This window comes from Dufourea novaeangliae, unplaced genomic scaffold, assembly GCF_001272555.1.
Source record: "Dufourea novaeangliae isolate 0120121106 unplaced genomic scaffold, ASM127255v1 scaffold6, whole genome shotgun sequence".
NCBI lineage: Eukaryota > Metazoa > Arthropoda > Insecta > Hymenoptera > Halictidae > Dufourea > Dufourea novaeangliae.
In genome coordinates, this window is record NW_015373900.1 from 4,364,297 (window position 1) to 4,387,660 (window position 23,364).

Below are 23,364 nucleotides of genomic sequence, written 5' to 3' on the forward strand. Positions count from 1 at the left end.
AGATAACAACACTCGTACAACCTTGAATAACAAAATGAAGTGCAACAGGTTGACAGAGAAGGCACAATAACAATTGTCAATCATTACGGAAAAGAAACTACAAACTGTTATTACATGTACATAAGTTCGTATAATGCAATTGTATACTTTTTTCTTCTTAGAACATGTTATATAAATCTCCTTCCAATAATTTCTTACAACGCATCATTGTTGCTACTATTCCACTCCTTTTTTGGGAACAGTCGAAGGTTAGACAAATTAAAAAACCTTACAATTACATTACCTTGTAGCAGAAAAGACACTTTCTATCTTTTTATAAAAACTGTATTAAGCCTCGGAGATTCTTATTTTTCACGTTCTCCATTCACTAGTTACAGCCTGTATGTACCATACTAGCAGATGCATTACATTCACTGAGGTCACATTCGAATTTGCGTGTTAACCTATGACGATGCTCGTCACATTCGTGGAACTGATAATGCATTTTTAGTGAAGGATAGGAAAGTTCAATAATCAACATAATTTGCGCAGTAGTTGTATAAGTAGACAGCGGACGTTTTTCCAAATTCACATTATTATAGGCTAATTTAGAAATACAAAGATGAAACAGGAAGTTACTTTTTCTACTAATAAATTGACTAGAATAAAAATGAAATTAAAGTTGCTTCAGCAAAGATATTATTCGTTTAAGTTTTGTATACTCATATTTGTTGTAAATGCATAAAATCCGCAATCTATTTATGATCATAGTGTATGAACAAATACATATAATACATTAGTAACGCATTATACGCACTATAATATGAATTTTCAAACCCGATTACACATAGCTATTCCGTTAATGGTAATCCATTTTTCAGCATTTAAAAATATTGTTAGATGTAAACAATTTAATTTTTCTCTTACACGATTGTTATCACATCACGCAACGATCGTATTATTATTATATTATGTACCATTATGTTTATACGTATAGATACTATAGCGAAAAATAATTGCAAATCTCAAGTAGATATCATATCGATTTTCAGTTCGATAAAATGGAAATAGAAAACTTGTGATGAAAGAATACAGAAACCAATTAATGAAAATTCAATATTAAGAACTGTGATTTCAATGAAGATTGACAAAATAATGTAAAAGTAAATCATTTTTAGGTAGAGGATCGTTGTTCTTGCTATCAAATCGATAGAGAATCGATCTGCATCTGTGCTTTTTCGTATTTTAAATGAGCGTTCAATACGTTTCTAGCTGCAAGATTTTATGGTAGAATGGAGTCTCTTTCTCTTTCTCCTCTCTTGTTGGCAAATTTCGTACATATTATTACATATTTTGCAGTGTACAGGCATTACTTTTAGGCTACTCATACACATTAGGCTCGATTGATTGGAAATATACAAAATTTATTTCTTTCCTTCAGAAAATTGCTATTTCTGCTAATAGATATTCTTCTAGTTATATTATCTTTAGTTTCTTTACAACAGAGAGGGGGAAAGTAATTCGTAGAGTTATAATACACAAATAAGAAACAATTGATTTTCTATATATTATTAAGTACAATTAAATATGTATCCTCTATATTATACATGTGTGCAGACATTAGTGATAACAAATACAGAGGAACAGAAGTTAATTACACTACTAATGTCTACGTATAAGTTATACGATATGACTCACTACAATGTTATACATATTATACAAAATTCACGAATACTTTTGTTCCTCGCTATATGTATATTTTCCTTTGTGCAATACATGTACTTCTGTAGTATAAAAACTTTAAACACGATAAATTATTTAAATTCTGGAAAAACCAAATCCCAACCAGAAAAACCACCCACAAAAACGATTACTCTTCATGATTGTTAACAAAAAATAAGATAATGAATGTATCTCACCTTGATTATACCCAGATTAGTGGTTTAATAAAAATACACTGTCATCGATTTAGCGAAGCACGTGGCGAAGAATATTTGAATAGTATCGGACGATTTTGTGAACCCACTTAAGTCGAAAACGATAACGTTCGCGTGTGTTGCAGTTGGCCGGAATCGGGATTTTTCGCGGAAAAACCGAAAATACAGAGATGCAACCGCAGTAAACAGCTGTTCTGGCAGAACAACAGCGGAGTGGTGGCTTCGCGCTACTCGCGACGTTACGCAATTAAATGGCTATAAAAGCGGTGATATGAAAGGATCCGAGCACAGTGTACCTGGAGAGTCCTGAGCTCTTCCACAATGACTGGAGAAACGTCCTGGTGTTTCAGGACTCTGTCCGTATTTTTATTTATCACAGCCCTTTCGGCTCTGCCCACTCCAGGTAAGAAAAACATGTTTTACATCACAGCTGCTTTTCATTCAAATTTAATCTTCATTGGGGATAACGGCAGGGTTAATCTTTATTATTATCTATTTTCAATAACTATGGAAATTTCAAGTAACTTGAACAATGTTTTCAAAAAGTCTGCGTTGAAGTAAATTTATTGATTTGTGCGATAAATTTTATTTTTAATAATACTTTTTTATTTAACTGCTAAAACAATGTATAAATTGTGTTAAGTGATATATCTTCTATTAATGATCTACCCTGCATAGATGACTCTTGTCGACCTTGATGATATGTGTCGTACAACAAAATAATGTTTACAATAATAAAATAATTTCTAGAATCAACTACGGATGTGGTAAGCGATGCCGAAGACACTACGTTATCGACTGAACTGAAGCCACCGCCAATACCAGAAAAAGAGGATCACCAATACGTGCTCTTCGTTATAAACTTATACGGCCTGAAGAATTCCAGTGGCGAGACTTCGGATGAAACGTTCGAAAATGAAATTATCAGCAAAGTACCAGAACTAGCAGGTACTGATACACAGTTTCGCGCAAATATACTGCATTTCACCATACGAATCTCATGGAAATTTGGTAAAAGAACGACAAATAAAAGTGTCAATTTGTATCATTTCTAAAAATTCGGAGAAAGTGTACAAGACCTTGTTCAAGGAAAACAAAGTGAAATCAGAATATTTTGGTGAAGTGAAGTATCCTTCGCGATTAAATATTTCGCTTTCAAGGCTTGTCCCAAAAAAAAATAGATGCCACTGAATCGATTATCCTTTAAACAGAATCCGTGACATTATTTCCAGGGATAAGTAGAAATAGTTATCAGACAGACAATCGAATTTGTCAAGTGAAAAGTGTGACAGAACAAAATATCCATAATATTATATTTCAAATGAAACGATCTTGTCAACGAAATAACTAAATCAATTCGAGCAGGACCGTTGGCCACCGTGTTTTTGGTGATCGAGGTGGACGATGACGACGAAGAGACCAACGTGCCGGTGGATCTCGACGAGGTTGCGGACGATTTCGAGCATGGCGAAGGTTTCAATGTGGAAAGAATCAACCATGACGGTGAAACGAAATTGCTTAGAGTGAAGCTGGATAAGAGTGATGCTGATATGGTATTGCCGAAATCGAAAATGGAAACCATGACGAAAGTTCGTAACAGGAGGTCACCATGTCTAAAGTGCAAACTGAAGGGTTACGGGCATAACGGTGGATACGGAGGCGGTGGCGGAGGTGGGTTCGGAGGTGGATACGGAGGCGAAGGTGGACCTGGAGGAGGTTACAATGGTGGATGCGGTAGTGGAAATTGTGGGGGTGGTTACCCAAGTGGTGGTTACCCAAGCGGTGGTTACTATCCTAATCAGGGAGGTGGATGCGGTGGTGGAGGATGCGGTGGAGGAGGTGGGTATTATAGTAGTGATGCAGAAAAGATAAAAGATGGGCAAAGTAAAGAAGAAAGATGGACGACAGACGAAGGGTGGAGGGAAAAACAAGGGCTACTAACATTTTAACATAATTTCATGGATCATCTTATTGATTAGTTAATCCTTTCGTTCCCACTGTTGCTATATGGCTACGTATTTTAAAATACAAAACAAAATATTAGTATCTTCTTCGATAAGAATTTCTTATGTCTTGTATTGATGGTATGGCACACATTTGAATGTGCATTTAAAAGTTTCTCAGTAATTAAGACATTCTTTGTCCTTTGCTGCTTTCATTTGATGGAATTCGAGTGTTGAGCATTGTTACAATAGAAACGTACAAGACTCTCATTTCTTTCAAATATTTCAAGAGGGTGTATTGATTAAAGGTAAGAAAAATTGGATTTTATTGTGCATAACTGTGATAAAAATAAAGAAGTTGCCTAGATGATTTAAACATGTTAAAATGCTCTGGTGAATGATTTATATGTCATGTAACGTAGACAAAAATACAACAAAATATTTCTTTGGTAATTTTTACGTAATTTGTGAATGAAAGGGTTAATTAATCCTTTAACGCCCAGACTCTTAAATCGTTATTTCAAAATTAGGAGACCAATATAGACATTAAATCCTGTTATTTTTAGGTCGAAAGTATTGATATTAAAACGACCAATCTTTTTTCTTTTTTCTTAACTGAAAACGTTGAGATCTACTCCACAACACTGAAACTATAGATCCTTACTGACAGAAGTTAGATATTAACTGGCGACTAAATTTAACGCACGTTTAAAATGAATGTTGGATCGTTCCAACACTGGGAGTTAAAGAGTTAATAAGGATTCGTATCCACTAACGATTAGTGCACGCTTTTGCAGTAACGCAATTAACAAAGAACTTCGCTGCAGACACTGCTAGTAGTATATACTATGGCTAGTAGTTCTACATAAATCCTATTTACAATAGATGCTCGTACCTTTCTTAGTCGTAGAACGATATAATCTGAGTAAACCGAATGAACGACTAAAATTAATAAACTACCACGTAAATAATTTTATACTTTCAATTTGTAGTGTACAGTTACATTAACAATAGAAACATAACATGGTACCGTACAGTAGTTGCATGACTAATTTTACTGGTTTCCAAGCATGTAGGTGCATCGATATTTATAACTTGTAAAAAGTATTTAATTCTTGAGCGTAGAATAACTTGCATTTATAATGGTATGATAAATTATTAAAAAGAATGACAACGATATTATGTCTCCGGAGTGTTAAATTGTTCGCGAGATAATAAGGTGAGAAGACAGGGTCTGTCTAAAGTGAACTGCAGCAACGCATCGCTTCGGCTTCTGACGCTAAATGGTTTTTATAGGAAGCCAAACTGTTGGTGTTATACCCGTAGTTGTTGTACCTGTTGCAGTTGGTTATCCGTCGCATCCGACGTACCCGTCCGGAGGAGGTTGTAGTACATGGTAAAGTTTTGCAATTTTATAAGTTACAATTAGACGACAGATTTTTATGCAAATGGTACGAAACAAAAGAAGAGGAATGCCTTAATGATTCCTTTATTCTAATAAAAGACGTATATTTTTTCATTTTTACTAAAATATCAATTGTTATGGCAAAAGGTATTTTACTTTTTCACATACAGAGTACACTCGTCGAACACCGTTAAAAGTGTTAATAAACTTTTCAATTCACGTGTAATCAATCAAATCTTTTTATAAAACAAACAAATTTCTGCTTGAGTCTCGTTCTGCTTAAATAGTCCAGAAAACTCTTAATTTGCATAAATATCCGCAGTTAAGCCACATTATAATGCACTATTAAACTCGTCTTAACGTTTTGTTTTTCTAGATATGCAATAAGTAGAAGTCTACATTCGCACAGTTTTATTACGAATAAATGTTAATTAAAGTAATACTTTTAACAACAAGAATCTTGAAAATCAAGGAGTTGAATACGCCAAATAGTGTTCCAAGTTCTTTTTACTTTTCCAGTGGGATACATTGTGTACAAAGTTGCATCGTAAACTTCGGGGACTTTATATACAAATAATTTATTATTAATCTTAACAATAATTCCACAGGATTACCATGAAGGTAGTCTCTTTTGCCTTTGTACACCTTTGAAATCTTCTTTTCCTGTTTTCGAATGTAGCGTGATAAGTGGACGCCGAAATCAAGTACATGTAGCTCCTCCAGTGATTTCTTAATTATTGTCTCTCGCGTGGCAGAACATCGCCCTTTCAGCACCCGTTTAACCTGTAGAGGATGGGAACCGTATTTTTAGGCTCCAAGATAGTTGCTTATTTTCGGCAGTGTGTATATTACTACAACAAATATATAAAAGTTCTAACTTGAAAATATAAAAGGTCATGAAAAAGCCAACCCGCCCTCTAAAGACGAAGGCAAGGGGTGATCAAAAGTTTTTAAAATTAATCATAACTGGGGACGAAACATGGGTCTATGATTACGATGTGGAGACGAAACAACAATCGAGCCAGGCGGTGACCAATGGTCGCCGTGGTTCACCACATTCAAAGTAAACAGGCAGGTGTCGCTTAAATGTGAAACCCACTAGCTCGATTGCTGCTTGATCTGCACATCATAACCATAGAGCCAAGTTTTGTCTCTTGTTATGACTAATTTTAAGAAATTTTTATCTTCTTCTCTCACCTTAAACGTGTGCTAAATGGATGATGTTTCGTTAGACTACAGACAACTAAGAAATCGCAGGAGGAATTAAACTTGATTCCGACGTCCGCTTACCAGGTCGCTTTTGAAAATTGGAAAAGAAATTTCAAAGGTATACAAGGGCAGAAAGAGATTACCTTCATGGTGATCTCGGGGAATTATTGTTAACATTAATAATAAATGATTTATACATAACGTTCCAGAACTTTTTGATCAGACTTTATGTACCAGTGTCTGACAGAAGTCCTATCAATATACGTAGGCAGTTTGAGTATACACAATATCATCTTCACATTTTTGTATTATTCTAGCGGCGGTGGTGGTCACAACGGATACGGAGGAGGAGGTGGAGGAGGTAATTCGTACGCTCAGGCTTCAGCTCAAGCATCAGCCCAATCTTGGTGTGTATGAAATTTCACTTACAATTACATAGCTACTCACTTATGAGGAGAGGACCCCAACTTGGGATCGCCGGTTTCAATGAAACTTTTAGAATATATAAAAAGCGTTTTCCTCTTTAAAAATCGCCCCCATATAGAGGCAGATACTCGAAAGTTTTTTAGTTATTTACTTCTGAAATTTTCCACGTGACTTAATCTTTTTACTGCGACAGATACCAATGTTAGCAGACGCTAAACATCTAACCATGATCAACGCTGTGCACAGTAAAACTTTTCGTCAGCGACAACGATTGAAGAAAATTTCAATCTACACATGGTAACAGTGGTCTCAGTAGTATCACAGACGAGATATAAGAATAGACCTCATGGGAGTTAGTGTCCCACGAAAAGCACGCTGGTTCGAGCGAACCTCTACATAAATGTTTCCGATTTCAGGAATTACGTTCGACACCGTGATAACGCATAACACACACACACACACACCTGTGACTGCATATAGCCATATATGAAGTACTGAAATGGTACGGGGGTTCCTCACGCCCCTGAAGCATGGAACAGAAAATTACATTCCAGGTCAGGTCTATCCTTATATCTCGTCTGTGGTAGTGTGCTCCAGCAAATCATGCAAATAATACAGTGGACTCTAACTATATTGCCACTGACTTAGCTTTTACGCAGACGCTGAGTCCGAGACAATGACAATAGAACTTAGCATGGAGGGGTATCTGAACACATTGCCATTTTGCTCCCCTACACTCCCGACCATGACAATATAGTTAGAGTCCACTGTAAGTGGTTTGTAGCAATCGTTCTTGAGAACACAGCGCTAACAGTGTCTAACAACTGAACTTTGAGCACTTATAGGCGCCAAGCGCACACTACGAGTAAATTTTCAAAGCGTCTATAGGCGCTAACAACAATGAAAAAGTTAAATACAAGTTATGGTGATTGATTATTTTCGGGTGTTATAGTGCCAGAGCAACGTACTTGGTTTCCACCGTGATGGTTAGGGTTCAAATACGTCCCAAATACGTCCAAAAATATTTGGGAAGGACATATTTGAACTCTGTTCGTCGCAGTAGGTACCATGGTCGTCTCGGCGTTATAACACTTGCAAATAATCGGGTAACATGTAGTAAAGAGGAAGAAGCCGACGATATGTCACAAAAGATTCATTAGAATCGGCGACTCGAAGTTGGGGCCCTCTCCTCCTTAGTAAATAAACCGTTCGTTTGCCAATTTAACTCCACAAAAATATAATAATGTAAAAAATTATGCACCAATCAAGTGTTTTAATATTAAAATTTGAAAACATTCAAAAATTGGACTTAGTCACTTTGACCTGTGAACAACTCAGATGTCAAGTTAGGCGAGTTATTGCTCTTGACTGTAATTGTTTCTTTCCAGGGGCAAGTAAACCAAACGGATAAGACCGGAATGAAGGAGTTACCGACATCATGCTGCCTGAATTCATATAAATACCTCTGCGACGTGTACGGTATCTAACGGGTCTCGTATACGTGTACCCGTAATAACATTAATTTTCGACACGGTATAATGTCCATCATCTTGATCATCCCATTTCTTGTAATGTATATCGAGTGTCAAATAAATTAAGAGAACGACAGTAATACACGTATCTCGTTTTGAATACAAGCCCCAGGGGGATTTATCGCATTGTTCCGTCGCGAACGATTTCGCAGGAAATAATCGCTGGTTCCGTCCGTAATTGATGCTCGTCGTTAGAAGGGAAGAGAGGTGACGCGTAAACGAGCATCATTTTACACACCGTACCGCATATTGCACGGGGCCGGCTTTAATGGTCTATACACGTTTCTACGATCGGCGATGTACCTGCACTTACGATCGCAAGACAATCGATCACACGCGTCACGATGGATTTTTAATTCGTTGCCGTGCTGACCTTGAGAGGCTTATGTTGCTCCCGAGGCGAATCAAATGAGATACAACGTATATAGAATCATTTTTATCGCGTAGCACGTTTACCCGTGGAATGCTAACCGGCAGAGCAAAATAATTTATCGAAGGATAATTGGAAACTGCATAACAGCACACACGATAGCATACCTCCGGTTAGAAAAATCGAGCTATCATAAGATGATTCTGAATTGTTTCCATATTTGTTCTGCAATCTGAAGCTTTTTTATATGGTGGAACTTTAAAAATATAGACTAACGAATAGTTTCTGAAAAATTCTGTTTCGTTTAATGAGAAGATGAAGTGTATAAAAATGTCTTCAAAACATTGTACAAATATACTGCAGACATTCTGTGAACTCAAAAAAACAGCGTAATAAACTTCCAGTATAAAATGCTGTAATACTTACCACAGTACCTACTGTCTATTATTTAATAGGTTTAGTAGATCTAACGATCAATATCCAAGAAACTATGTATTACTAAACAGTTGAATCACAGTAGTAAATTACAGTACATTCATGAAAAAGAGCAAGAACTAATAGAATAACTAACTTCTTCTTTAACCCAGATCTGAGGGTAAATTAATAGGTTTCTTATGTACCTATAAGTACTGAAATTCAAAAGTCAATTAATAGGCTACGGTCAGTAAAGTGGGAATGGGGTAATCGAAAGGGTAATCGAATATCATTTTTGAAAATTTTGATGGTCAAAAAGTTTTAAATTTGATATTTATAATATTGTTACCATGTATTTGCTAAAAAGAAGATATATCTAAATTCCGTAAAAAACAACTAAAGTAAATTGGCAAAGTAATTGCAGCTACAAGTTTCAAAAATACACGTCACTGATACACGTCAAAATGGGAACCCGAAACTTAATATTAATACCTATATACAACTATCAATCGTAAAGAAAACTGATTATAGTTCACTCGTAATTATTTTGTCAAGAAATATTATATTTTTAAAACTTGTATCAGTTGCTAAAGTCTAAGAAACTGCTTCATCTAATAGATTCATGTAATTATACACAATAGAAAAAGAGTTTTTGTTCAACTCGACAAGCAGTAAAAGATATAGAAGTTGCGGATGAATAACTAGAGAAATACACTAGACCAGCAGTTATCTATTTTATAATACATAGCAACATTTTGTCTTACGGAACAGGTTGCTTTCACAATGATCTACCTCTTCCACCACTTTAAATATGTGCCTATAAAAGAATACCTTATATTAATATAAAGGATCAACTGAATAAAACGTGTCTACGCAGATGAAAGATGAGTTGACATCCTAAAAGATTATAAAGTTGATTATTGAAAAAAAAACAGTCCAATTTGTCCTACAACATAACTTTTTGTAAGTACCTACTCTGCTTTTATTGTAAATTTTGGATACATAAATTTATTATAGAAATTGCTAACATTTCGAATACACGTATTTATATTTTGATTCAATTAGGAAAAAAATGATTTTTAAGCAGATTTAACAAACGATTTACGTCCAGGAACTAATTACATATATGTATCTCTAATAACGAGATGTCTAGCAGACACCATAAAAACACTATCATTAATCAGGAATAAAGACGTAATTATTTTAAACGTGGTATCATTTTGTCCTGTTCCATGTGATTCTGGACAAAATAGAAAATAAGTGGAATTGCTTGTTCGACGTCTCTAGTTTTCATTAAATCTGGCTCGACGAGAAGTAACTCGTGAAGCTGTACTTACACGCGAGACGTTTGTTTCGTTTTACGCGAGGTATGTAGAACACAAGTTTCTTCGAAATGCATGTCAAAGAATGAAACAAGCTACGACTGTTATCGATAACGAAAACGAAAGCTGCATATGAAACGAGCGAAAGAGAATTCATTGCAACATAATATTCTGTAATAGTGCAAAATTGATTAGAACATAATAGAAAATGTTGATAAGTGCAATCCTTTAGTAAATGAATTAAAGAGGAATGAAGTGAAATAGTAATGTTTTCATACTGCACGGCAGATTATACACTTTCTTGAGCTTGTAATACAAATATCGGAATTTATAAAATTGTAAAAAATAGAATAAAAAGTAGATGGCCTTTCACAATATTCTAACTCGTTCATGTATGAGGAGTCATTAATTCGAAACTTAAACAAGTGAAGTAACTTTCAAAATGAAAATCTAACCGTAAAAGATACGTGTTAAGTGTGTTACAAAATACAAAGAGCACGAAAACGTTCATCGATATAAAGAAAGAATCCCCATAGTAAATTAATTTCTATGAAATCTGAAGATACATAATAACATATAGTAACAGCAGCAGATACACACCAAACCAATATTCAATAAATAAATGTAGCAACGTGTTGAATGAAACATTAAATGTTAAACGAAAATATAGGTTATACAAATATCTATCATTTAGTAAAATATAGAGTAGCCGATTGAACAAACATAAAACTGACAGTAATTTTAATGCAAAGAAAAATTAATGTAACCACATCACAGAACAAGCACAAAGCGTATGTGCAAATTCTACTCGGGGTTGTCACCCCTGTAAATACACAAATATGTAAAAAACTATATGATAACAAGACATCACATTTATTATATTACACTTATAAGTAGTTTTGATTTTTCTAAGAATTGGCGCAGTAGACGTTCATTTTTATAGTTGAAGGAATTCTCTGGTCAGTTGTAGCCATAATTATATGGATGATAGTTATTTGCACATTATATTTTTCAATAATTCCCGAACTTTTTTTGCAGAATAAGTGGCAAAAGGTTATTGTTGTATATCCAATATACATATAATAACACATCAGTTTCTAACAATGGTTTACCTAAGAATACTATATTCACACGAAAATATTCTGTCACGCTAATCATTTAAATCATGTTCCTCACCTGTGTGCAGGTTAGATTTTCTCCGACAATTTGTACATAATTCTCTTACTGAATCGTCTCAATTCAAACATGGCGGACAGTAACACGTGCTTCCAAGAAGCCAGCAACGCGTGTTAAACCTGAATCGATGAGAACATAAAAACGAAGGTTAGACAGTTGTTTTATAACTAAACGTCCAACATCACGTCGGCTGGGATGGCACGGTACATAAATTAGAGAAGACTAATCGTACGTATTAAACGTTGACAGACATCATGACTCAACTTTATCATAAACACCGCGGAATGAAAGGCTCCGCAGCTTCCGCGGCGTGCTGTATCGGCAGCCGTATACATCTCGCAAGTAGCAACTTGTAATTATGGCGCGAGTTGGGTGAACATAACGGTAGTGTTTCGATTCTTTTCTCTATTTTTCCGAGCCCGCCGGCGGAGAATGAGCACGCGCGCGCGCGCGGACGGTACAAATTCCCCGCCGAAACGGAGCTAAAGCTCCCGTCATCACCGCGATCGTTTTCAAGTTCCTGCGAACACGCTGAAAGTGTCCACGGGCTATTAAGTTTTTTTTCGTTAACATCCGGTGGTAAAAAAAAAACTAGCAGTTACCACAAGGAGTTCGTTGACCTTGATGGCAAGAACAAATCGCGTGTGTTCTGTTGTTTTTTTATTGCTTCACTTGTCAACCGGAATGAACCATTCATCTCTCCCTTGTATTTATCTATACTGTAGTAGTACTCCTACTCCATGTCAGAATTACCACATTTTTAAAGTATAAAGAATACATGCATGCGATGCCGGCCGCGATACTAATTCCTTTAAACTACTTTAAAGTATTGCTGTAATAAATTGGGTTTATCTATGGTAATAGATGATGGGTCTTTATAAAACAAGGATGGGTTTGATCTTTTCGGAGGAGGCCGCTCATACAGTTCTAATTGAACTTCACTTGGTAAGTTCGTTCAATTATTAAATTGTATTTCGTGCTTCCACCTCAAGATCAAATCGTAGTAGGTACCCCAACTCCATGCCAGACTTGCCAAAAAGTTCGAAGACTTTCATACTTACTTGTGATTGGACTGGATTGGATTTTATGCATTTATCGCATACACGAGTGTCTAAAAGACGGTGCAATTCAATTTTTAACACCAGAACTACCAAAACGGTCGGAATGGCTGGTTAGTCTATTCTCATAACAATGATTAAAATATTACAACAATGCATTTTCTCGGATTTTACACAACTTTCATTGCAATATGAAAATTAATGAATTAGTTAATTTATAATATGTGCGTGTTTTCAAAAGTTTTTCACGTTTCTCGGTAATTCAAAATGTTCATAAAGCTTATCGAGGTTTTTATGTTCTGTCGAACCTTGTAGAAACCTTAGTATGGCAAATAGGTTTTTACTTGACTACAATTTTTATAAATTGATCCACAAATTCTATATTTGCATAAACATCCACAGTCTACTTATGTTGCAACATTTGTGGTAATGCCATACGGTGGGAAATAAATGGAATTCTTTTTTGACCAACTGTTTTTTATCAATTATAAATATGTATAAAATAATTGATTAAAGTAAGATCGTCAGAGAAATGTAATGGCAATATATGTAGTTTCTGGCACATGTTTTTGTTCAATTATATATACATACATGTATAACAAGCAAAGTAGAAATTTGTTAAAGCAATTTGTTCATATCAAAATGTTGGAAGACTATTGCATACAAAGGATAGGAAATTAATGGTACTATAATTTGTAGTTATGGTTGATACTAATTTGCAATTTATAACATATTCTTGAATATAATTCATTTGTAGATCTTGGTTTATATTTTTTAAAGGTAATCTCAAACTAAATGTGGATCATTATAATGATTTATAGAGAGTTCTATAGAAACAAGAAATGATATAAATTTTGCTTTTTTTAATTCTCCGGTAAGAACATAGGTTGGTATAACCATATAAATTATTATAAAATTAATTTTCGGCCTTATTTTTTTAGAAACAGTCCAATACAAAAACACTATTTCGTTTGTTATCCTGCATAGTTAATGTAATCACTATGTAAGTTAGTAAAAATTCAGCCAGCATTATTATTTACGCACATTTTTATTTGTCTAATAAGAGAGTAGGTTAGTATAATCGTACAAACAACTATAAAATCAATTTTGTATATCATTTTCCTAGAAATAGTGAAGTACAAAAACTGATTCTATTTGTTATCCTTCATGTCATCGTTACATATGTACATTACTAAAAAATGAAATATTATTATTTAATTTGTTTTAAATCCTATATTTCCCTTGGTCACTTTTTCTATCCACATAAGCAATACAGACACTCTACGAGTTCTCGATAACAGAACACCCCGTATATAAGAGCTGAAGTGATACGTTTTTAAAAAAGTAGTGAAACAGAATGTTGTAGCAGTGATTAGATGTAGCCCCGATAGAAACCGAGTGAAAATGTGGGTCTGCAGGTCGTCGAATACCCAGTGACTTCCATCGAAGTCTCAATCATGGATAGTGCTTTTCCAATCCTCTTCTTTATCATCTTCTTCTCCACAATTCGCAAGTAGTATTTTCCGGTCGTTGACCGTCCGCCCGTAGGCGAACAGCCCTCGAGGTCTTCTGGACAAGCGGAGCAATGGGGAAAAACTGGGCGAGCCAGGGGCGAACCACAAAAACTGACTCCGACGGGTGAAGTAATCGGACCTTGGTGTCTCCTTCCATCATCAGGAGCAGTCTCCCAGACATCGAAATTTTCGCGATGATCGACATTTCTCATATAGGTACACTGTACATAGTTATTGAGATCATTCCTATTTTACATTTCAATTACACAATTAATACAAGGCACAAAACTTGCTTGAAACATGTGATTACAAGGTAATTTGGTAAGCATTCGGTATAGGGCGGCCTCACTGATTTCAATGACCTTGAAATATGTTGTCAAGGTCAACATTCAAAGCATAAAGTAACTGTCTTTATTCACCTCTGAATTACTTTTTTTCTTGAACAGTCTCTAACCACCTCCAATCAGTATAATGCTTCAAAGCTGATTAGCGACAGTTCAAGGAAAAAAGTATGCAATTTAGAGTGGGTTAACATTAAATACATAACGTTCAAAATATTTTCGCGTATATCTCTGGAACTAAGGTCGAGCAGCAATTTTATATGTATAGAGAAAAAATACTCAGAACGTTGACCTTGACAACATATTTCAAGGTTACTGAAATCGATGAGATCGTCCCTTTTTCGAATAATTAGGTACCGTTATTTTTAAGAAACTATAAATTACATATGATTATTCGTTTGATGGATCATGTTTTTACTTCCGGTAAATCGTACAACAACCTCGAAACTGGTAATGAATTGACACATTTTGGATATATGTATAAAAGCAGAATACTTTGTACTTGTGTGCTATGTAGTAACAATTTTCTCGAATATCTCTTTAATGATTTTATTATCGAATTATTAAGAAAATTCATTGAGAAATAGTAAAAGGGTAGAATTCAGATATCTAATTAATTGTATGTGAAACCATTTATGTACTAAGTGAGTTAATTTTTATACCATTAAGTATTACGAACATAAACGTATCAGACGGTTTATTTTTTTACATAAACGTATAAACTCTCACTTTATCGTTCAGATTTAAAAGAAATCAGTATATGACATAACAATATGTTTAATAATTAAATAGACTGCGGATTTTATGCATTTTAGTACATTCAGGTGTCTAAAATTCAGTGTAGTAAAAGGTTTAATGAAATTCAATATGGTTTGTATTTTACTTAGAAGCTAAAAGAATCCTTAATAGAGTAAAGAAATTTCTATGTGATTTCGGTTTCTGTAATTTCAACATCCGCAGTCTGTTAATAATCACATACATAATGTTAAAAATTTTATATAATATGTATTTTGTTTCATAAACCGTAAATGCGGTATTTTTGTTAACAGAATATTTCGAAATCTGTTTCGGAATTATTATTAATCTTATAGTGATACATATGTATATACTTCAAAAATTCTTCCATTCAGTTTTTGGCACTATTGCAATATACATTGCAAGGCGCAATAGAATAAAAACATGTGACAATGCCTCATAAAGATCTTGTTTTCATTATTGTTTTACTTAACTTACTGTAAATTAATCATAATTATTCATAGTCCATTTATTAAAAGTAACCGTGTATTAACACAATCAATTTACATAAACACCGCATTGCTATAAATTTACAAACTAATCAAGAATTATATTATCGCTCGTATACATTCAATTTGTATTTGATCAATTGGTGTTACAGTTTTCAGTTTACAACCACTTCCAGTCACAACACGATTCAATTTATTAAACGTGTATTTAATTAAACCATACCTTATATTGCATGTCGCTACCTATTTTATATTTCAACTCGAAAGAAAGTAAAATACTATTACAAATTAGAGATTAAGTGTACAGTTACTTTCGAAATACCAACATTTCAACTGTCAGCATCGGTATCTGTCGTCATTGATCGGCAAAAGGTGGATTTGATATGTTACAGTCAACAAACTTGTGATTCGTATCTCTACGGGCAGACAGTAAAGATCACTTTGAAATATTAATACACCCTTCTCGATCTATACAATGAAGCTATACAGTGAAATAATCAGTTTCCGTGAAATCGTACAATTCGGATTTTCACTGTATTAGCGATTGCTCGCGTGACTAATTGATCTGGGTAATAAGCCGAGCCTCGGATTCGCTCTGGCTCTTATTCATTGCACTATCAAGTCGATAAATCCGATCGTTTGAGAGATTAATTGGTTTTCGTTGGGTCAATGTCTCATGTAGTATGTACACATGGTTGTGGATAACTGCTGACCCAGTTCGTAGTCCGTTATTCCGAATAGATTTTTTGCGGCCACTAATAACGCGGTTGTGTTAACAACCGTAGTCAACACCATGTAAATTGCTGGCTACATAAATTCTCAACTGGTAAATATAAAATATCGTTTTTAGCTTTATCCCCTATTAATGCTGATTCATTCGTCAATTACTACATGCGTCATTAACACTAGAACTACCAGCGTTGAATGTATGCTAAATTAAATTTTATAATACAATACATTGGTAGATATATGTATAGTACAATATAATAGAATATAGTACAATGTAAAATATATAATAAACTAATAGTCTACGTAAAGTCAAAAGTACTTTTATGATTTCAGTAATTGTAAAATAAGAAATTTAAGATCAGCCATTTTGATTTGTTTGATTGTTCTAGTGTGAAGGAGGGGATGATTTAATATTAACGGAGGAAGTAACTGATACACGGCAACTTCTGTATCGATAACGACCATAAATTAATAATTCTTTGTTCAAGGCCTTCATGGTTAAAAATTAAATCAGTCTTTATACGATCAATATTTCCATCTGACAAATCTACAGAGTTGCTGATCCTCAGAACTTCATTATTAGACTATTTGAAGAGTTGCTGATCCGCAGAATTTTTATTACTGAAAATAATATTGAGAAGTAAAAAGAAATTATTTATCCTTCTGTATAATCCTTGAAAATAAAGAATGAAATTTCATGTACAATAACTTAATATAATAAATAGACTGCGGATTTTATGCATGTATAACCTATATGGGCCTGTGATATACAATAAAAGAGAAAACTTTCATCAGATCCAACGATTTTTCTATTTTATTCTGAAACCAATAAGATACTTACGAAAAGAAAAAAATTGCTACCATTGCTCTTGACTTTATGAATTACCGGGGGAAATGCCATTTTCCATAAAAATGCATAGTCTAATGATAAAAGATGAAAATATTCGTATGGTAATTAACGTACGAATTACTATAAAGAAAGTAAACTTCGAGTTGTGCCGATTCCAATGATAATGATACAAGGGCAGTAACGCCATCTCTTAAATACATAATTATTTGCATACAATGTAAGCGAATCATTTCCAGTCACCGTACATTCGTGTAAGTGGGTACATTCCACTTTGCATTTCACGTTCATACTACACCACCACATATCTGTCGGGATTCGAGTGGCACTCGTCTGAAATAACAATTTTCATAAATCACATTCTTATCAGTACAAGAACACGCATTCCGTCAGGTTGCAGTCACAATTTATTTCATCCACTGATTTATGCAATTGTCGCCTGGCCGTGGACGAGATCGGTGTTCCTGAATAACGCAGTCATCAAGAACCGTAAACGGTAGATCGACACGGCTTCATTGTGAGTCACATTAAAAGATATCGACTATAATCGCGTCCGTGATAAGCTGAGTGAAATATTGTTCAGGTGAACATACGACGAGAATATTTATAAAATGGCCGGTTCTCCTTTCGTTGGAATTGATCGGGGAAGACTTAAGTTTTGTCTCTGATTACAGTATGATGGGGGCTTTAATTTAATCCTCTGCTATGTTAAGGCTCGTAAGCGAAACCGGTTGCAACCAGCTTACAGTACCGAACGAAAACTTCTGACCTCTAGAACCCTTGCGGCGTTCCCATGAAGATTTTCCCTTTTTACGAGAAAAAAATTTGTAGACAGCAGTTTCCTGATTCGCGAGAAACCTAGCCACGAAAATATTTCGGGCCGAAAAAACATTACTTCGATTACCGAGAGATCGTTAATGTGAACTTCAACGATTGGCCTCGTGTAGTTCACAATGTAACAAGAACATCCTGTTTGGCAATTGCAACCGATCTAGTCGTGCCACGTCTCGCGAGGCACGTTTCTCATGAAAATCAAACGTGTGATCGAATTATTTTCACCTGATCTGAAAACGCGCGAGGAATCGACTCGTCTTTACGCCCATTTTACCATGTCTATTTTTAACTGGATCGTACTTTCCATTACTTGTGCCAACAATTTGCGATAGAATAGCGGAAAAAATATGAAATAGTTGCATAAGAAATAACAAAGTGTTCGATGAAGTTTCGAATAATTTATAAAACTTAGTTTCAGGTGATCTACTATTAATACTTTCTATATTTAATACTTTCGTTTATGAAGATTCTTCGACCTTGTTCTTCAACATGTCTTACAATCTTCAAGAAAAAACGTATTGAATAGTAGATTACAATAATGATACACCTGTTATCTTTGCCATCGAGAAACAAAAATGATTTGAAAAACATGGATTCTTCGGTTCTTTGCTCAAAAGCAAACAGAAAATTTAAATTAAGTTTACTCTTCAGTTTAAATTAAGACTTTTTAACTCAAGTTTATATAAGAACAGGCGAATCTTATTTTGTGCTTCTATCCACTTGAATTAGTTTCAAATACATTCCAAACAAGTTCTTTTTCCAAGCTACGTTAAAAAATATAAACTCTGAATTTTAATTTACTACACATCTAGTGACTTTTATTAAACATTATCATTCGTGAAATCATAATCAAATGTACCCATTCAATTCAGTTTCAGGTTTTACGTCAATAAAAGAATTCGATATATTGTTTTCTATAACAAACGCGGTAAGTTCCACGAAGCGGAAACATATAAAAACAACGATATCCTAATTAATTGATAACAAATTTCTCGTAATTAGCATGTTATCGACGGTAATGCATGGTAAATACTAAAACGATGAGTAATATTCGTATTAAACCGGTCTTCCATAAAAATAGTCCCCATCGTTACTTTGAACCGAGGTGAACGGCTCTCATTAGGATGACGCGTATAATTTTACACATTACGCACGTTATTTTCTCCGAAATAACGTGAAAAGTGTACGCAGTCGACCTACTAAACCTGAATTCAAACTGTGTCAATAGGCGATATTATGCATGTATACATATGTACATCCGGCAATACACTATCTAGTTACTAGTAGCTACATAGTCACTTACATCCTTCTTTGACACGCATAAGCGGAAAAGGGGACGTCGATCGATGATATACGTTGCTAATCGGGCAATAGAGCTCACCGGTACGAGCAATGTAAAATGAAAAGTGTCGCAATTTTTAATTACTAGACCCATGTGCGTGAAAAATGTCTTATATTGATATGGGATAAAAGTATGAGGTATTAAGCCTATTAAATTTATAATTACAATTGTATAATTTTGAATCAATGAAACTCCTAACACGTGACAATGCATTCGACCAAATGTATTTAAAAGAATAACATTTGTAGGTATATCTTTACTTGACAGTTCCTAAGACTTTCCATAATTATTTTATATCGTTTCAAGTGTTTCATTATTGTATGAATTTTCAATTAAAAATGTATAGTCTGATACGCGTTACTTATTATAGTATACATATCAAAACAAAAATGAATTAATTAGTGAAAATTTGTATGTTTTTTAAACAGGAAATTAATGAAAGGGTACTCATTTTTCCGAAATTAAAATGTATTTCGTACAAATTACTCCGTTCGCAGCAAAATAATATACAATAACGGATAATTAAGCATCTTAATGTATTACAAAATTATGCTGAAAAGGTCGAAAATGTTGGTCATGTCTAGAATACAGTATGTGTAGTTTAATTGTTTGTAGCTAGTCAATAAAATTGGAGTTTTCTGCCATTTTACAGAATTTAGAATAATAGAATTTGTAGTTTTTAAAACGAGTTTTAATCGTTTACTTTAACATTTCAGAGTAGAATCAAAGTTTGCTAATCCAAAACAAAGTAAGTTCGTTCATTTATTATTAGACAGCGGACCAGTATGCACATATAGATTTTTATAAAATAATTTATGGAAACAGTCATCAAAGAGAAATTTATTTATGCTGCTAAGGGTTCTACCCGGCTTCAAAAAAAATAAAATCTTCCTTAAACTTCATTAAACATCTCAATATTCCCAGTTATAGATAATCATGTTAAAATTCACAGTATGTATACTTATTAAAAACTCTCATTCTCTTTATGACAATTCTAAAAGTGAATATTTCCGAACGCATGAAGCAACGAAATTTTGATTAACTTTCTTAATACCTCCAATATACAATAGTAGTCTTAAATGATAATTCCCATACGTAGCAACTTAATGACATCAATCAATGAAATCTTTAATCCGATTTGAAAAGAAAATATGTACCGATGATTATGAAAGTGGCCTAAGTCAATTAAATATTTTGCAAAAATGCTTCCGTATTATTGTAACGTAAATCGGTGTGGCACCGAATAAGTGATACGTTCAATTTTTTTAGATTTTTTACTCAGACCACTTTCATAATCACTGACAAATGTGCGAACAATTGCATGCTATTCTCCTTTTCTGCTTTGCACTTTGGAACAAAGGGTACAGATCTAAATACCACTACTAGAAGCAAGACATAAAATTGAAAGTGACGCAATTTTAAGGCTCGGATGGTGTCACGCGCACTGTCAAAGGGGAGTTAGTCGTCGCGTTGCAATGGAAAGACCTCTTTTAAGATGAACATGTAAAACCCTGCGTTGTAGCGATCCTGACCTTTCATCCAGGATACATCATTGCCCCCAGGGCTTTTATTCGTTACAATACAGATATACTAAAATTGATCGGAGTCTCCTTATTCGAATTATGTTACCTTTATACCAATTTTTTAAGAAAATGTTTATATTAATGACAAAATCGTTCCTAATTGTGAATGAACATAACTGAATGACTTACAACTAGATAGACAAGTTAATGAATTCTGTAATTCTAAAATAGATCCAATATTTTTTGTTATCAAAGCAATATTTTTAGTTGTACATTATTATTTAGCATTGAGGCAAGTAGGGTTTCGTCAAATATTTGCAAAGGTTGATGTTCCTTTACTCTTTTAATTTACTTTTCTATAGTAAAGTTCCTCTGGCGTAGTTGTACCATCTCTATGAATAAATTAAACAACATACAGTATATAAACATTGTGTCTAAGTATTTAATATTTAATTAAAAATCTGTAGTCTATAAGAGAAATAAAATAATTAACGGTTTATAATTAAAAGCTTTACCGTGTCTGCAAAATTAGATAAATTATAATTTTCACCATAATATATTTGGAAATGTAGAGACTTTTCTTACACAAATAAACATCTATAGAATATTACCGTCAAAAAAGTATTACATATTATTAAACGCTAGCTTACATTCTATCGTGAGTTTTACTAAATGACACATAAATTAGAACCTTTATTAGTGTTTAGCCAATGTCTTTACTTCCTTGCGTTTTCTTAATTCACATATGCTATAAATGTATAAACTGGAATAGTTTATTTACTATCAACTGTATAAGTAGTTCATGAATACATTCTTCACATGTCATGTGTTTTAATACAATTCTACTCTAATTGAAATATAGGTACATTTCTTAGTAACAATAAAAATATTGTAGGTAAATTGTAATAGATTGAAGGTTTATAAACATTTCTTGCATATTCCATCAGATAGATCTGATATTACTATTTATCAATCACTATTTTACGTACCTATATCAATATGGCCTTCGATTTGTAGAATTTACACACTGACGATCATCGAATAGGACTCACTTCAGCGATGAGGAAGAAGACTCAAGGTCGAAGATGTCTCGCAGCCTCACGGTGTATGATTACCTGTGCGAAATGATCAAATGCGTTCTTAACAATCTGGTACGCCATTCATGGACAACGGAAAATAGTGGACCTCCTTTAATTTCAGACGGAATCACATTTTTCACTCGATCTTTGAGCACTGGTAACTTGAATAAACTTGGATACGTAACACTTTACAATTTACAATTTAAAATTTTTAAAAACAGTTCCAAGATCTTAGAACTCTGTGTAGAACACGTGACGTAAAATTTGTAGACAATAATTGTGTCTCACTTAAAATGATTTTACCAAATCATTTATCTTCTGTGGTAGTACAATGTAATGTATACTTCCTATAAGAAGGCGAAAAATTACATTGCAAAATTATAAGGTACAAAACTAACGCTGACAAGAAAAATAAGAATTAATAGAAGGAAAAAATTCTTTGAATTCTCTGTTATTGTTCATAATTAGTTCATAATTAATTATGAAGTAATTGGCAACGTTAATCGGACTGCATTTAATAACGTGTTTAAATTATACATACCCAACCACAATAGTTATTAAGTACTCTTCCAGCAAAAGACAATTTTAATTTAAGTGCTTTTAAAATATACATTATACACAAGAAAATAATTTATATAATACAAAATATAAGTTGTTTTATTTACAGTTCTTGAGGTAAATTTAAATTTGAAAGAATTTTGTATTCTGACTCGAGTGACAATTTTCTTTAAATAAAAAAATATTACACTAATACAAACAGAAGAGAAATATTTGTAAGTAGAAAACTGATCTACAAGTAATTAGATAATTCACAGTAATAAAAAATCATAATAAAATTTATTAATGGTAAGAGTAGGTATTCAGCACACTAAATTCCTAAAGTTATGGACTAATTATAGTCACTATAAATTAAGGAGATTTAATCGAGTCCCGATGAAAGAGGATGAATTAAATTCTGCATGATGAGAGTAATCATAGATTCTTTATGAGCGTGTATTATATACTATTATTCGCCTTAATTATCAACATAAAAATGTCTTCTATATAATATTTATGTTCAAGCACATTAATTCCTAATATTATCTGAAATGCATTTGCATAAACGTAACAAATTTATTCGAAGTGAACGAAACTCATCTT

The 23,364-nt window shown here is 33.7% G+C and overlaps 1 protein-coding gene across 3 annotated transcripts; it reads left to right on the top strand.

The window, feature by feature from the left end:
* Positions 1-2,217: 2,217 nt before the first annotated feature.
* LOC107193502 (heterogeneous nuclear ribonucleoprotein A3 homolog 2-like) lies at positions 2,218-8,513 on the top strand. Of its 3 annotated transcripts, none has more exons than XM_015582961.1 (6): positions 2,218-2,319; positions 2,667-2,864; positions 3,282-3,755; positions 5,156-5,255; positions 6,791-6,880; positions 8,288-8,513. In XM_015582961.1, the coding sequence occupies exons 1-6, from the start codon at positions 2,238-2,240 to the stop codon at positions 8,295-8,297; spliced, it is 954 nt and encodes a 317-aa protein (XP_015438447.1). In that variant the 5' UTR covers positions 2,218-2,237; the 3' UTR covers positions 8,298-8,513. The 3 variants fall into 3 exon arrangements, with proteins under 3 accessions (XP_015438447.1, XP_015438448.1, XP_015438449.1); XM_015582962.1 differs by having other exon boundaries at positions 5,204-5,255; XM_015582963.1 differs by having other exon boundaries at positions 3,282-3,587.
* The last annotated feature ends 14,851 nt before the right edge of the window (positions 8,514-23,364 follow it).